Raw genomic sequence first — 15285 nt, 5'->3', positions numbered from 1 at the left:
CAATAGTATTGACATTTTTTGGTGTCATTTTACTATAACTTTTAGTATAACTTGCACACAATAAAAAGCACAGATTTTAAATGTATGGCAACGTGTAAGAATTTTGACAAATGTACACCTGTGTAACTACACCATAATCATGGTACAGAACATTTGCATCACCCCAGAAAATCTTTCATGCCTGTTTGCAGTTAATCCTCACCCCCACTCCAGACAACCAATGATCTAATTTCTATCACCAAAGCTTCCTTCTGCCAGATTTAGAACTTCACATAAATTGAATCTTATTACAATATGTACATTTTTGTGTCTGGTTCCTTTTGCTCAAAGTTTTTGAGATTCATTCATTTTCTTGCATGTCTCCAAGGCTTGTTCCTTTTTTCTTGCTGATGTTATTGCTCTTATCCTTGTTGTTAACTAATATTCCACTGTGTGACCATACCACCATGTATCTATCTATTCACTTGTTGATGGGTATTTGGATTGTCATGAATAAAGGTGTTACCAACATTCTCATATAAGCAATTTTGAGGATGTATGTTTTTATTTCTTTTGAGTAAATACATAGAAGCGGGTATTGAGGAGTCTTAGGGTAGATGTTTAATTTTATTAGAAATTGCCTAACAGGTTTTTAGAACAGTTGCATCATTTTATGATCCCACCAGTAATGTATGAACATTCAAGTTGCTTACATGCTGGCCAGTTAATCTTATCAGCCTTTTTAATTTTAGTTATTATTTTGCAGTGATTTTCAAACTTTTTCATCTCATGGCACATATAAACTAATTAGCAAAATTCTGTGGCACACCAAAAACTATATTTTTTGCTGATCTGACAAAAAATATGTATAATTTGATTCATTTACACTGAATGGCTATTGTCATATTTTTCTTTGACAATCTAAGGGAAAAGAGGTCAGTGTGTCTGACTAAAGAGTCAGGTATCACATGTTTTAAAAATTCTTGTGGCACATGGGTTGAAAATAGCTATTATAATGGTGACTGGTATCCCATTGTAGTTTTAATTGCATTTCCACGATGGCTATTGACAGAGATAATTTCTTCATGTCTTTATTGACTTTTCGTGTATATCTTCTTTTGCAAAGCATCTGTTCTTCCAATTTCTTCTTGAGCTATTTGCCTTTTCTTTATTGAATTATATCAGTTTATATTATTCTGGAAACAAATCCTTTGTCAGATATACACATTGTAAATATCTTCTCCTAATCTGTGATTTTCTTAGTGTTGTCTTCTGAAAAGCAGTTTTTAATCTTGATAAAAACCAGTATTTTATTTTTTTCTTTTATGATTCAATTTTTTGTGCCCTGCCTAATCTTTGTCTACCCCCAGGTCACAAAAATATTCTCCTATGTTTTCTTCCAGAAGTTTTATAGTTACAGCTTTTACTCTTAGTTCTATGATTCATGTCAAATTATGGTATATGGTATAAGTTAACAAATGCATTTGTATTTGTATGGTATACAAATTTTGTGTATGGTATAAGTTAAGAATGTGAGTTCATTTTTTTTTCATACAAATAGGTGGCTCAAGCACCAGGGTGCATTTCCCCACTGAATCACAGAGGGCAGATCCTTTGGAACAATACTTCCTTTGTTTCAGTTGTGTTGCCACCTTTGTCAAAAGTCAGTTTACTGTACATGTGTGTCCACTCTGATCTGCTCCATTAATATGCCAGGTCAACACTCACTTGACTACCATAGTTTTATATTGACTTTGAAATAAAGTAGTGTGAGTCCTCCAACTTAGTTCTTCTTTTACATGATTATTTTGTTTTTTCCAGATCCTCAGCATTTTCATATACATACATTTTAGAAGCAGTTTGCTAATTCACACAGAATAGCCTGCTAGAGTTGGTTGGAATAGCATTAACTCTATAGATCAATTTGGGGAGCACAGATTATCTTCACAATATTAAGTCTTACAATCCAAGAACACTGGTACAGCTCTCCATTTGTTTAGTTCATGTTTAATTTCTCTCTACAATATTTTATAGATTACAGTGTAGAGGTCTTGTATTTTTATACTACTGAAATGTACAGCAGTATGGATCTCACAGAATATTGAGTGAAAGATATAAGAGAGTACATTCCATTTATGTAATTCCATGTATAAGAAATTAAATCACAGGCTAAAGTAATCTGTAGTGATAGAGGTCCAAATGGCAGTACCCTTAGGAGAGGTGCACTAACTGGGAAAGTGCACCAGAGGACCACTCTGAGGCCCTGGGAATGATCTGGGTAATGATTACACAGGTATGTATGTATGCAAAGTTCAAGATATACACTTACGATTTGTGAACTTTTATTTGTAAGTCCAACAGTACTTTGAACAAATAACCTATTTGAGGAGGTCTTGTATTTTTCAATTAAACTTATTCATAACTATTTTATTTTATGCTACCGTGTATGATATTTTTACATTTTTATTCTCCAGTTGTTAGCATATATATTGACCTTCTACTTTTGCAGCCTTGCTTGCATCACATATTAATTCTAGTGGGACTTTTCTTGCAGGTTCCTTTGTTTTCCATGTAGAAACATTTTCATCACTTTTGAATATAGACTACTGACTTCATTTTTCCTATCTGTATGTCTTTTATTTCTTGTTCTTTCCTCTTGCTATACTGTACTGATGAGGATGGCCATTCAGTAACATATTAGATAGAATTGGAGAAGACAGGCATCCTTCCTTCGTTCCAGTGATCTATTAATGCCACCATTGAGTATAATTTTAGGTGTGGGCTCTCTATGAATGTCTTTTATCAGACTAAAAAGTTATCCTCTATTTCTAATTTTCTGAGAGCTTTTCTAAATCATGAATTGGTGTTGAATTTTGTCACATACTTCTATTGCATTTGTTGAGATGATTATGACTTCTCTCCTTTGTTCTGTTAATGTGTTGAGCTCCAAAGGTTGGTTTCAAATGTTGAAACAACACTTTGTCAGGATGCATTATTTTCTTAAATACTGCTGGGTTTTGTTTACTAATACTTTGTTGCAGATTTTTGTATCTGTATTTGTAAGAAAGTAGATTGGTAACTTTCTCTTATCTTCTCTGGTAATTAGTTATACTGAGTTAATCACAGAAGTTAGGAAGTTATCTCTTCATGCATTTTCTGAAAAAGTTTAGGTGAGATTGACATTTTTCTTCCCTAAATATCTGATATAATTCACCATTAAAACCATCTGGGCCTCCTTTTTGTAGAAAGATTTTAAATTATTAATTCAATTTATTTAAGAGATAGAAGGCTATTTCCATTTTCTATGCATTCTTACATCAGTTTTGACAAGGTATTTTTCTAAGGAATCTATCCATTTCAGCTCAGATGTCAAATTTATGGGTATAATATTGTCATAATAGTCTCTGTTGAGTGTCCATATGATCTGTAGTAATGTTACCTTCATTTAGTTATAATCTGTTTCTTTTGATGTTTTTCTTGATCAGTCTAGCTAAGTGTTATCAATTTAATTTTTCAAAATTAATGTTAATTTTGACAAAATTAATGTCAAAATTAATCAATGTTTTCAAAAAACAACTTTTGGCTTTGTTGGTTTTCTTCAGTGTTTTATTTATACTTTGTTGATTCCTGTTCTCATCTTTGTTATTTCTTTGCTTTGACTTACATGGATTTTATTTGCTCTTCTTCCTCTACTTTATAAAATGAAAGCTTTGATCATTGATTTTATACTTTTGGTTTTTTCTAATAAAAGTATTTAAGCTATAAATCTTCCTCTAAGATTTCTTTAACTCCATCCCACAAGCTTTCATATGTTGTGTGTCTTAGCTCAGGCTGCTATAACAGAATACCACAGACAGGGTGCCTTAAAAAACAAACATTTATTTCTCACAGTTCTGGAGGCTCAGAAGTCCAAGATTAAGGTGCCATCAGATCCACTATCTGGTGAGGGCCTGTTTTCTGGTTTGCAGATGGTTGTCTTCTCCTTGTATCCTCACATGCCAGAGAGCAAAGTGAGGGAGCAAGCCCTGTGTCTCTTCCCAAAAGGCACTAGTCCCATTCACGAGGGCTAACCATCATGCCCTAGTTACCTCCCAAAAGCCACACCTCCTAATATCATCACATTGTGGGGTAGGATTTAAACATATGAACCTTAGGGGGCACCACATTTGGTTCATAGCATTGTGTTTTCACTATCATTCCATTTTGAATATTTCCTAACTTCTTGTGATTTCTTCCTGACCCTGTTCTCAATGCTGCTTAATTTCCAAAAATTTTGAGATTTTCTAGATAAATTATTGCTTTTGGTTCCTAACTTAATTCTATTATGATAAAAAACATACTCTGCATGATTTCAATCTTTTGAAATTCATTGAGATTTTTTTATCGCCCAACATGTGATTTATACTCCTGAATTTTTCAGTGTGCACTCAACAACAATGTGAAGTCTGTACATCGGTGGTTCAGTGTTCTATAAATGCCAGTTAGGTCAGGTTATTTGATTGTGTCATAAAACTGTTCAAATTTTCTCCAGCCTTGTTGATTTCTTTGTACATTTGTTATATCAACTACCAAGAAAGAAGTGTTAAAACAAATTTTTAACCATGGTTGAGGATTAGTACTTTTCTCCCTCTAGTTCTGTAGATTTTGCTTCATGTTTTTGAAGTTCTGTACACACAGGTCCAAAAACTTTAAAACATGTCACCTTGGCCACCTGAACTACATTTCACAGACTTCTCTTTCTTATGTTTCCAGTTACAGTGGGTCACGAGAGAGACTCTTGTGAGACTTGGAAGGCACAAAGGAGGAGGGAACCATTTTATAGTACACACATGTCATTGCTGATGTGTTGATTCCATACTCGTTAGCATGAAGCAGCAGTTGCAATTGTTCTGCCTTCAAATGCAGCTTCTCTGATTCCTAGGCCAGGTTTATGTGCATTCAACTCTAGGGTGAAACACCCTAGCTCTATAGGATATGTTTGTCACCAAGGTCAAAGGCAATAGAATGAATATGTGTTTCAACCTGTCTTCATAGGCTTCAAGCTTGTGCTTGTGGGTAATCGCTGCTCCTGATCTCCTCTTATTTTATATCCAAATTTCTTTTCTAGCTACTGGTGCTAGATTTCAAGCTCCAACATCATACATGGAGATATATCCTACTGGATCTTCTTCCATTGTTGAACCCTGACTGATACAGTTTTGTACCAAGAATAGCTCCTGGGGAACAAAACCTAAGGTTGTGTTCTCTGAATCAGTTCTGACTTTTAAAGGCATTAATAACTCTATTGCCATTGGTAAAGAGGGCACTGGTAGTCACGAGCATGAAGTGGCAAAGGAGTTACTCAAATTTTAGATTTAGATACCTGTAATGAAGGACTTGTGGGAGACAATACTGGGTGTCCAAGTATTTGTTACCTTAGCACATTTTAGTCAAAATAAGGAATATAATGTGGTGGGTTGGTTGGTTGATTACTGCTAACTTTGCTAGAAAACTTAGAAAAAGACAAACATGAGCACAAGGATTTAAAATTTTCCATCAAGGTCTATATATAGTACCCAAATCTTCTATGACTTCTTTGGACAAAAAACCCTTATTTCCTGTAGGTCAGGGCCAAGATTTCTAGAAACCAAATTGAAAGTCTAACCTTGCAAATGCCCAAATTATAACACCAATTGAATTCCCATCCTTTCAGGGTCTCTTTTTGTTAAAGTTGAGGCATATGTTGGGAAGAAATGGAATCTTGAATATTGGAATTGGAACATATAGGCAAATTCAGATGAAGCTACATCCTCAAGTCCCTAAATTACACAAAGTCTTTGCCAGTAGAATTTCCTTCTAACCCTGCCTGATGGAGTTTTCCTTTTCCTGAAGAATTGCACTGGCCTCCTTTGAGGTACTTGCATGTAAGGTATTGCTGATTTTTCAGGACCTACCTCTACAACTAGATTCAACTCGAAGCAGGCCCCAAAGTGGGTATAAAGTGACTCATTGGGAGGTGTGATACACACCCAAAGAAATGCATGATATTTTAATTTATATAAATTGAAAGCTGTCATGGATATATATAAATATATATCCAACACCCTAATATACATTTCCACTGGGGGATTAGGGGTGTGGGATCGTCATGGAAGGAATATGAAGTTGGATTTGGATTGGGCCAAGTTTATTGATATAGGACCACTAAACACAGATTCTGGATTCACCATTTTAGCTCCTGGGGCTTCAAACTGTTGGTTTGGCCCTGGCCAGGCATCTCTGTTGGAGCACCATCCTGTACACCAAAAGGTTGCAGATTGGGGCATGGGAGGCAACTGATCAATGGTTCCTCTCCCATCAATGTTTCTCTCTCTTACCTCTCTCTCCACCCCTTTGTCTCTCTCTCTAAAATCAATAAACATATCCTTGGGTGAGGATTAAATAAGATAAAAAATTAAAGTTACTATTGGTTTGGTTGGTTGACTGATACAAGGACCCAAAGTTAGCCTACACTAAATGAAATTGAAAAGTCAGAATTTTCTCCATAAGCTGAGGAGGGTGGTACCCAAAGCCTCAAGGAAATTAGAATGTTAGGGTGCATTTGTCATGTGAGAACTACTCACTAATGTCAGAGTGCACAACTTTCACCATGGCTGTGCGAAATAAATTTGCAAGAGGAGCCCAGCATCCTTGAAGAGCTCTGTGGTTGCTCTTCTTTATGTCAGAAATTACAGAAGGAATTTCTACCATCAAACTGAGATCCCTAAATGCTATGGGAATAATATCAAACTGGGATCCTGAGAGAGCAGGGACCAAACTGCAGCACTTACTCATCAAAGATGTGGTGGGCATGGTTACCATGATGGACACAGGAGCCAAAGATTTTCAGAACAGTCTGAGTTGACAAGGCCTCTGATGTTTACTAGTTGGTCATGGTATCTCCAGAAAAGAAGTAGATGGGAAGCATATTAAATTCTTGCGTAATATGTCTAAGCAGAAAAGTTATGGGTCTAGTGAACAGAAATCTGGCTTGAATCACAAAAACAGATAGTCATAGCCCCTCAGCTGATTGAGTTATTCACAGAATCCCTTGAATGGGCATGTCTCATGGGGGACAATCCTGTTACATTGCCAATAACCCATGCTGTTAATCATTCTGCAGCCTTCCCCAAGAGGGCCGCAGCCATTTACTAGGGTAATAACATTGGAGGGGGAAAAAACAGATTTTTCAGGATTACTGGACACTAGCTCTGAACTGACACTTAATTCCATGAGACCCATTATTGCAGGAGACTAATTTCTAATTTCCCTAAGACCCATATCCCTCTTCAGTGTGCCTATTTGGCCTGTGCAGAGACAGGATGGGTCTTAGGGAATGGCCAGGGATTGTCATAAACATAATCAGGTGGTATTCCCACTGTGGCAGTTGTTTCTGATGTGGCTGCACTGCTTGAGCAAACTAATACAGAAGTTACTGTTTATTTTTTGTCACTTTTAGAAATTTATTCACCTATATTTCTTCCAATATTTTTTCTGTCCCATTCTTTCTCTCCTCCTCTGAAACTCCAATTATTCACATATTTTACCACTTGATTCTGTCCAACAAGTCACTGAGCTTGTCAATTTTTTCTCTTTATGAATGATTTCTATTTATCTGTCCCTAAGTTCATAGATCTTTTCTTTCTATGTATCTTATCTGCTATTAATCCCATCCAGTAAATATCTAGTTTAGATCTTGTCTTTTTATTGTGGGATTTTATCTACTATATCCATCTTTTCCTGGAGATTTAAAAATCATATTTATTATAGTTATTTCACAGTGGTTTTATGATCATTCCAAGACATTGGCTGTGTATAGATCTGCTTCTATTGACTAATTTTCCTCTTGACTATGGTACACATTATCCTGTTTCTTCATGCCCTATAATTTTTATTTTATGTTGTAGATAATGTGTAAGAAATACTACAAGCTGAAGTTAATTGTTATTGTTATTTTTTCCAAAAAGGAATGTCTTTTCCTTTGTTAGGCAGCTAGAGTGATGGGCTGGTTAGTTAAATCCGATCAGGAGTTGAGCAGGTTTAGGATGGGCTTGTGGCTTTAATCCTTCTGTTAGAGATGTGGAATTCACCACAGGAACCAGAAGACCTTGTATTTGCTTTTCAGCAGAGCCACTACTTCCTGTGCTGCCCCAGTGCTCATATATTTGATCATACTAGAATTTGAATAAGTAAGGGTTTCGTCAGATTGAGTACATTTTTGGCTCTAAAATATTTAAACGTGAGCCCAAGTCTCTCCCTCCAGGAGATGTCTGAGAACACTACAAGACTACTAGACATCAAAATGGCAAGACTTCAAAGTGTGAGACCACAGGACTGAAGATGGCCTCCCCAGAACCAGGCACAGGAGTTCTGGAGCCAGAATCCCTACGTTCAAATCATGTGCCAATGTTTTTGAGTCCTCTGATCCAAAACATCATTCAGCCTCTCTATCTTAATTTCCCCATTCTGAAAATGGGGTAATAAGAGCATCGACTTCAAAGGGTTGTTGTGATCATTAAATAAATATAGCATTACATAAGTGTTAGCTCTGGCTTTTTGTGACAATGATGGCCCTTCTCGTCCACATAAGGAAACTGTTCAGGGTGAGCAGAGAGTGGAACCAAAATAAAGGCAAAGCTTTCACAGCCATGGTTAAACCTCCTCACAGCCTTTCCTGATGAATTAGATTGGCCCGATACCTCTGCAGATCCTATTGTTGCGGCAGCGAAGCTGCCCAAATGCTCCTCTTCCCTTTAATTCATTGCTCTTGCCACTTCTTTGGCCCCCTTTTCCTTTCCTTAAGGTTCCAGACACAGGAGTTAGGTTTGAAGATACAAATTCTGGGAGAAGAAAAGTCATGACTTAGCAAATCTTCCTCCACTTGGCCTGCCCAAAGTAAAGGCTCTTTCCTTCTCTACCCCTGTCTTAATCATCCCTGGGAGAGAATGACCCAAAGAAGTCTTGAACGTTTCAGATGAGCATGCCTTTCTTTAGTGAGAACCATTTCCAGCCCCCAGCTGTGGATGACTTTGTCTCCCAGCTCTCTTGCTTATTAAACACAATGTGACAGCACATTGACTAATTGCTGGAGAATGAGGCTCCAAAGAAGGTTTCCAAAGAAACTGCAGTAAGATTGTCAAAAGAACCAAGCTGGCCAGGAGTGGGATGGGCGCCCAGGGCTTGGGGGCTGGGAACACAGCCCCACTGGCAAGCAGCTGAGGCACCAAGCCCAGGGCCTGTCAAAGACGTGGAGAATGCAGAGCTGGCATCTGAGAGGTCACAGAGCTGGCTCTCTCTACTCTGAGCAGAGGCCTCTGTAGGCACACATTTATCACTTCTGCTCCTGTGTTCAGGATTCCATTCTTCTCAGAGGGGTCCTGTGACAGAAGGCCACTATGCCTCCTCTCCCTTGTCCCTGCCTTCTGAAGGTTGAGTGTGGAGCCCTCTCTGGCTGGAGTCATGGGATAGAAGAACAAAAGTGTTCAGAACCACCTCCTGCTGTGCTCTCTAGCTCCCAACAGTGTCTTTCTCCAAACTCAGCACTTCTCATTTGTATTTGCAGACTAATCAAACCCAAGCCATCCCACACCATGTTTCCTAAACACTCACTGATAACTATTAATCACCAAGCTGGCGGGCCACTGCCTGCCCTGTGAACATCTTGTTAATGACAGGAGAAGCCTGCCAAATGGCCAGCTTGGCCCCAGAGGCCGAGATATGGGTCTTGCCCAGACTGAGGAGGCAAAGGCATCGCTGTGAGGTGTCTGGCACAGGATGGAGATCCCTGGCGCTTGATAACAAGAAATAAGCAGGCCCTCCCTCTGCGAAGAACACTGTTAAGAGTCCATCCAGCTACCCTCTCCCCACTTTCCGACCAGGTGATCTTGGAGACCAAAACAGGGTGGAGGAAAAGCTCCAACTAGGGAGGAAGGAAACTAGCCATCCCTACATTGCAGACTTTTGCATTTCCCTGAGGCCAGAATCCAAAGATGGCCAGCCTCAGCAGTAGGAGCGATTTAAGCTTGGTGATCAGAAGCACTTCCTGATGTGAAGGATTGCTAAAATTATTCTAGGTCAGGTAAGGAAAGACATGTTATCCATGAACTGTGGATTCTTTACTCCAGCTTAATTAGCTCAGTCTATACTATGTTTATATATGTTCATGTGCAAATCTGATTTTTGTATCAATACATGAAATTGAGTACACCTGGTATAATATTTATTTGATGACCCTCCTCTCTGAGTGGAGACCATATCCTGCTCATGCCCAGCCATGGTGCTGACCAGGCATCATCTGAGCAATGAGATTAACAGCTGTGTCAGTAAACTTTTGCCATTCAGACAGTGTGCCAAGCCCTGGGTTAGGGACTGGGAAACCAGGTGTTAAATGAATTATAAATGTTACTAATAGCCTAGGAGAGCACACCTTAGGTGCCAAAGTGCTGCTCACCAAGAGCTTAGCAATTCATAGAGAGGTGCAGGAGAAGTCAGTTGGAGGGGCTCCCTGGGGGAGTGAAGCCTGCAGACTGGGGAGGGGTAGGCATGAGGCGCACATTTTGTTGGCTGGTTTCTCTCACAAGGAATTTCAGGCAGGCCCAAGGGGAGGCACACTGGTGCCCCTAGAATGGTTGTTTTTTTCCCAGGAATCTTCCCTGAAATAGGTGCCCAGAGCCATGGGCCTATTAGAATTTGTCACATGGAGGGCATATCCTTTCGTTAGAGGCAGGGTCTTGAGAAGACCTTTTGAAGGGGTCCTTTCCACATCCCAGAGCCTCTCATAGGCCCAGAGCAGGGCTCCGTGCACCATCCCCCTGCCCCATGGAAGCAGGATCACAGAAGGTGGGACAACTCACCCATCTGCTCTTAGAAGGCATTTGATCCACCAAGAGTGGCAAGCTTGACTGCCCCGGTCCCCAGAGCTAAACATGGGGTCCAATCCCCCTCCCCACTGCACGCCCCAGGCCTAAGCTTTTCTGTGGGGAGCAGTTCTCAGGGGCTCAAACCTTGAGTCCCACCAGGCTGAGCCCCCACTCTCTACCACATGGAGTTGGAAAGGAACCAACAGGAACAAAGTCAATGTTCCCAGAAAGAATTAACTGTTTTAGAATCTGTGTGGCATCATAGTTAGAAATGAAGCCCCTGAGCCCAAAATGTGAAGGTTTAATTTCTAGCTCTGCCACTTATTAGCCTGTAACCTTGTGTGCAAAGGAACCAGCAAGAATGAATGAAGGTTAATGTAATGCTTAGGGTCTTATATCCTCATCTGTAAAATGAAGACAAATAATAATACCAACCACATCGGGTTGACCTGAGGAATAAATGAATCAATAGTATAAAATGCTAAGGAGAACAGCCCTCTTGTTGTAAGCACCCCAAAAAAATGCTGGTTATCATTATTAAACACCTGCCTGGCAATGGCAGTGTGGCAATTCCAACACAGGAAGGGTTTAGAGAAGCATCTATTTGGAAGGAGGAGCTTCGAGACTTAATTCTGAAAAAGCATTTGCATAGCAAGCAAATCTTTCTTTCTTTTTCAATATTTCTTCATCCCATGAGGAAATAACAGAAATATTTTGTTTGTAGGTTTCTTATGAGGATTAAATGATGATACACATGCTGTGCTCAAAACAGTAAGCACTCAGTTAATGTTAGTCATTTATTTGAGGTGGCTTGAGAGAGTGCTGAAGGTGATAAAGGCAGCGTGGGGGTGACAGTACCGTTGTACCCCCACTACAGTCAGGAAGCCTCTCATCAGGAAGCTCTGTTTTATGCCACAGCTCACCTCAGTCTTCCCTGCTATGGTTCAAGACAAGCACTTACATGTAGGAATTTCCTGAGAATCAAATTAAGGTGCCAGACCTGGGCCAGGATTCCTAGCAGGCTTACTGCATCTCTTCCCCTAGAGGTGCTCATTGGTCTAGGACAAACCTAAGGGTTCATGCTCATCCCTGCCTGAGGATGAGACATTGTGACCTCCAAAAGGCCCTTTCAGCCTTAGGACCCTAGCTGCAAAGCATAAGAGCTCCTAGAGCAAGGACCAAAGATATTCAGTCCACCTGAATCACCTGAACTGAGGATCAGGAAGAGTCACAGGTGCCAGACTCTAAAACCAAGAAACCCTGAGCTCTCCTTGCTCATCAGCTGAGAAATACACACACTTTTACCTACTCACCTGCTCCAGGCCTGGCCCTGAATCCCTCCCAGAGGGATCTATGGATAGAGAGAGGGTCAGGGGCCTTGAACCACAGGGAGAACTCACTGCATGACAGTAGAGAGCTGATCACATTATGTTGCCTCAAAGAACAGCGATGAAATAGAAGGGCCAAGCTTGACCAGTTCAGCCACCAACTCAGGATGGTTTACCTCATGGATCCCAAAGTGGGCATAGGAGTCGAAGTAATAATCTCTTGAGGTCATTTCCTCTGGGTTCAGCAGCTTGGACATCTTGCCCCGTCCTGGACAGCTGGGTTGAGTGGACACATGATGGATACATTGCACAGGCTTGGGTGGGACCACGGGCTGAGGGGGCTGAGAGGGGGGACTGCTCACCTGAGGGTGAAAAAAGGGAGCCTGGTGTTAACAGTGGCAGCGAGGTGCTGCTCTCTGAGATTTTGCCCCTCCTCCCTCCCAGCCCCTGAGCCCAGCTCCAGTCGGCCACAGCAGCCACTTCTGAGAGGTGGATGGTGCCTTCAAGCATTGTGGCAGTCACATTGATGGCTGAGGTGGCATGCTACTCAGGAACCAAACAGACTGGATTTAACAGAGTTCCATCTCTTACTAGTCAGGTGACTTGAGCCATCTATGTCCCAGTTTCCACATCTGTTAAATGGGGACAACAATACCTTCCTTTAGAGGCAAATAGTAAACATTCAATAAAAGGAAAGATGTAAGCCCTGGCTGGCATAGCTCAGTGGATTGAGTGTGGGCTGGGAACCAAAGCATTGCAGGTTCGGTTCTCAGTCAGGACACATGCCTGGGTTGTAGGTCAGGTCCCCAGTGGGAGCCACATGAGAAGCAATCACACATTGATGTTACTCTCTCTCTCTTTCTCCCTCCCTTCTCCTCTCTAAAAATAAAGAAATAAAATATTTTAAAAAAGAAAAAAGAAAGATGTACAGGGTAGCATCGCATAGCATGATGGCTAGAGAACAGATTCCAGGGCCAGTGTATTGAAACTTGAATCCCAGCACAGCAACTTACTAGCTATACAAACCTGAGCAAAGTTATTAACCTCTTGGAGCCTCAGTTTCCCCATATCTAAAATGGGAATAAAATGGTTCCCATTGCTTATAGTTGTCCTGAGAATTAGACAAGTTGGTGTTTGTAAAGTGCTTAAAAAAGGGTTGAGCACTAAGTGTTTGTTTAATTAAAATGAGTCCTACCTGTCCCCTCAGAAAGATCACACCCATGGGCTTCTCGCCATCCAACAGGCAGCACTCGGTCCCCAAAATGCAGATCTCTTAGGTTCTGGTGTCTCACATCTCTTGTCTTGCCCTCTGGTTTCTAATTCATGGTTTTGCTCTGAACTTCAGCAGAAGTTCACTCTGAACTGTGAAGACCCACACTGTCTGCAACCTGCCCAGGCCCTACACTTACCACCCTTCCTGGATTCCCCAATCCTGGCACCCCGCCCAGTGGCACACCTCACTGCTGCTGCCCACCACTGACCACCCTTCTCCCCACCCCCCACCGCACCTCCATAGGCCAAGGGGAGGAGGGGGCTTGGGGAACTTGAGGGATCCAGAAGTTCAAGCCTCCCTGCAGAAGCACAGCTCTGCCAGAAGAGCCTCCCTTCCCAGAGTGCAGGAAATGCAGGCATGCACAGCACAGCAAAGGCCTTAAAGCAGGGAAGCATTATTAAAAACAGAGAGGCAGCAGTATCCTGTAGTTGGTTGTCTGGAGCTGAGGATCAGGGCTCCTGGATCTGTCCTGGCTCTAATAAAATGAAAAATAAATATTGAGAGGCAGATGGAGCAGTGTGAGAATGCAAACCTGGGTCCACACTGCCTGGCCCCAAAACTCAGACCTGCTGCCTATTGGCTGACAACTGACCTTGGGAAGTCATTTGTCATCATTGTGCCTCAGTTCCCTTCTCTGTATGCAGAGATCACAATACAAACTCCCTGAAAAAGTTGTCCAGAAAATTGGATGAATTATGTAAAGATATTAGAACACTACCTGGCATTAAGTGTATCATCATCATCATCATCATCATCACCATCAGTGTGTGTGTGTGTGTGTGTGTGTGTGTGTAATTCAGGTTACATAAACGTGTCCCTGTTCTCTGCCTCAAGTTTCTCAACTGTGAGCTGGGTCAGCTCAGACTTCCTACCTCTTTTCCTGCAAAGGAAACAGGGAGGTCTTAGGACAGAGCAACATCAAGAAAAACTAGTGACTTTTCCCTTCGTCATGCTGCAGGCACAACCCCAAGGCCACCCGGGGCTGGAGGGAAGCCAGCTCAGGGTGGGGGGGTGCTCCCATTTTCCTGGTGTATCTAGGCTACAGCCTCTGGGAAATAAGCACACTTCCCAGTTTAGCAACATCAGATTTCAGGTCGTCGAGCTCCCAGGCTGGCTGGCAGAGGCAATCACAATCGGGGCTGCCTCATTAGAATGCAGCAGGTGTGCCCATCCTCAGTTTAGGATGTTGGTCACGGTCTTAAGGAAGCTAAAAATAGGCTGTGTCAATTGCACACTCCCTGCTGGCTGCAGAGTCACCTCTAAAGCTGAAAAAGGCTCTGTGCATGAAGCTGACCCCAATCTTGACTCTATTTAAATATATTAAGAAGAGAAAAAATCCTAACTGGTTCAGGCAATATGTGTGGCAAAGGTCACAGGTAGCTCCTGCACCCCTTAGCTGATATCCAACTCTGATTCCAAGACTCTCTGAGACTCCCTAGCAGCCAGTTTACAAAGTGTCAACCACATGAGCACATTGCATTCATGAGGGAATCAGATGAATAGATGTAGAGGGTCATTCAGCTCAATAACAGGTCATGGGAATGAAGAGGTGACTGTGGCCCCATCCCTGATGTCACAGGCTGTTAGTCTGCTGCAGAGGGGCCTTGCACTCTGCCCATGAGCTCATAGGTGGGCCCTGTCCTAGGAGGCTGGGAGTGGGGTGGGAAATAGCAGTGGCCCATGATCCCTGGGCATTCAGCCACCTGGGTGATACCACAAATACCTTGTGAGCATCTGTTGCAGTGAGGCCCCGTGTGGGTCCTGTGGGAGAAACAGATGTGCAGGACAGAGCCCTCAAAAGACTCTGCTTTCTAGTAGGAGTATAAGG

At 41.5% G+C, this 15285-nt stretch overlaps 1 protein-coding gene across 3 annotated transcripts in view; it reads right to left on the bottom strand.

The window, feature by feature from the left end:
* PRMT8 (protein arginine methyltransferase 8) overlaps positions 1 to 15285 on the bottom strand; it is a 92261-nt gene that overhangs the window by 39944 nt on the left and 37032 nt on the right. For all 3 annotated transcript variants that reach the window (XM_036018535.1, XM_036018534.1, XM_028532717.2), the window contains exon 2: positions 12361 to 12546. In XM_036018535.1, coding sequence (XP_035874428.1) covers positions 12361 to 12546 — 186 coding nt within the window. The remainder of the gene's footprint in view (positions 1 to 12360; positions 12547 to 15285) is intronic.

The sequence above is a fragment of the Phyllostomus discolor genome, chromosome 2 (assembly GCF_004126475.2).
Source record: "Phyllostomus discolor isolate MPI-MPIP mPhyDis1 chromosome 2, mPhyDis1.pri.v3, whole genome shotgun sequence".
NCBI lineage: Eukaryota > Metazoa > Chordata > Mammalia > Chiroptera > Phyllostomidae > Phyllostomus > Phyllostomus discolor.
This window is presented reverse-complemented; position numbering and strand designations above follow the sequence as displayed.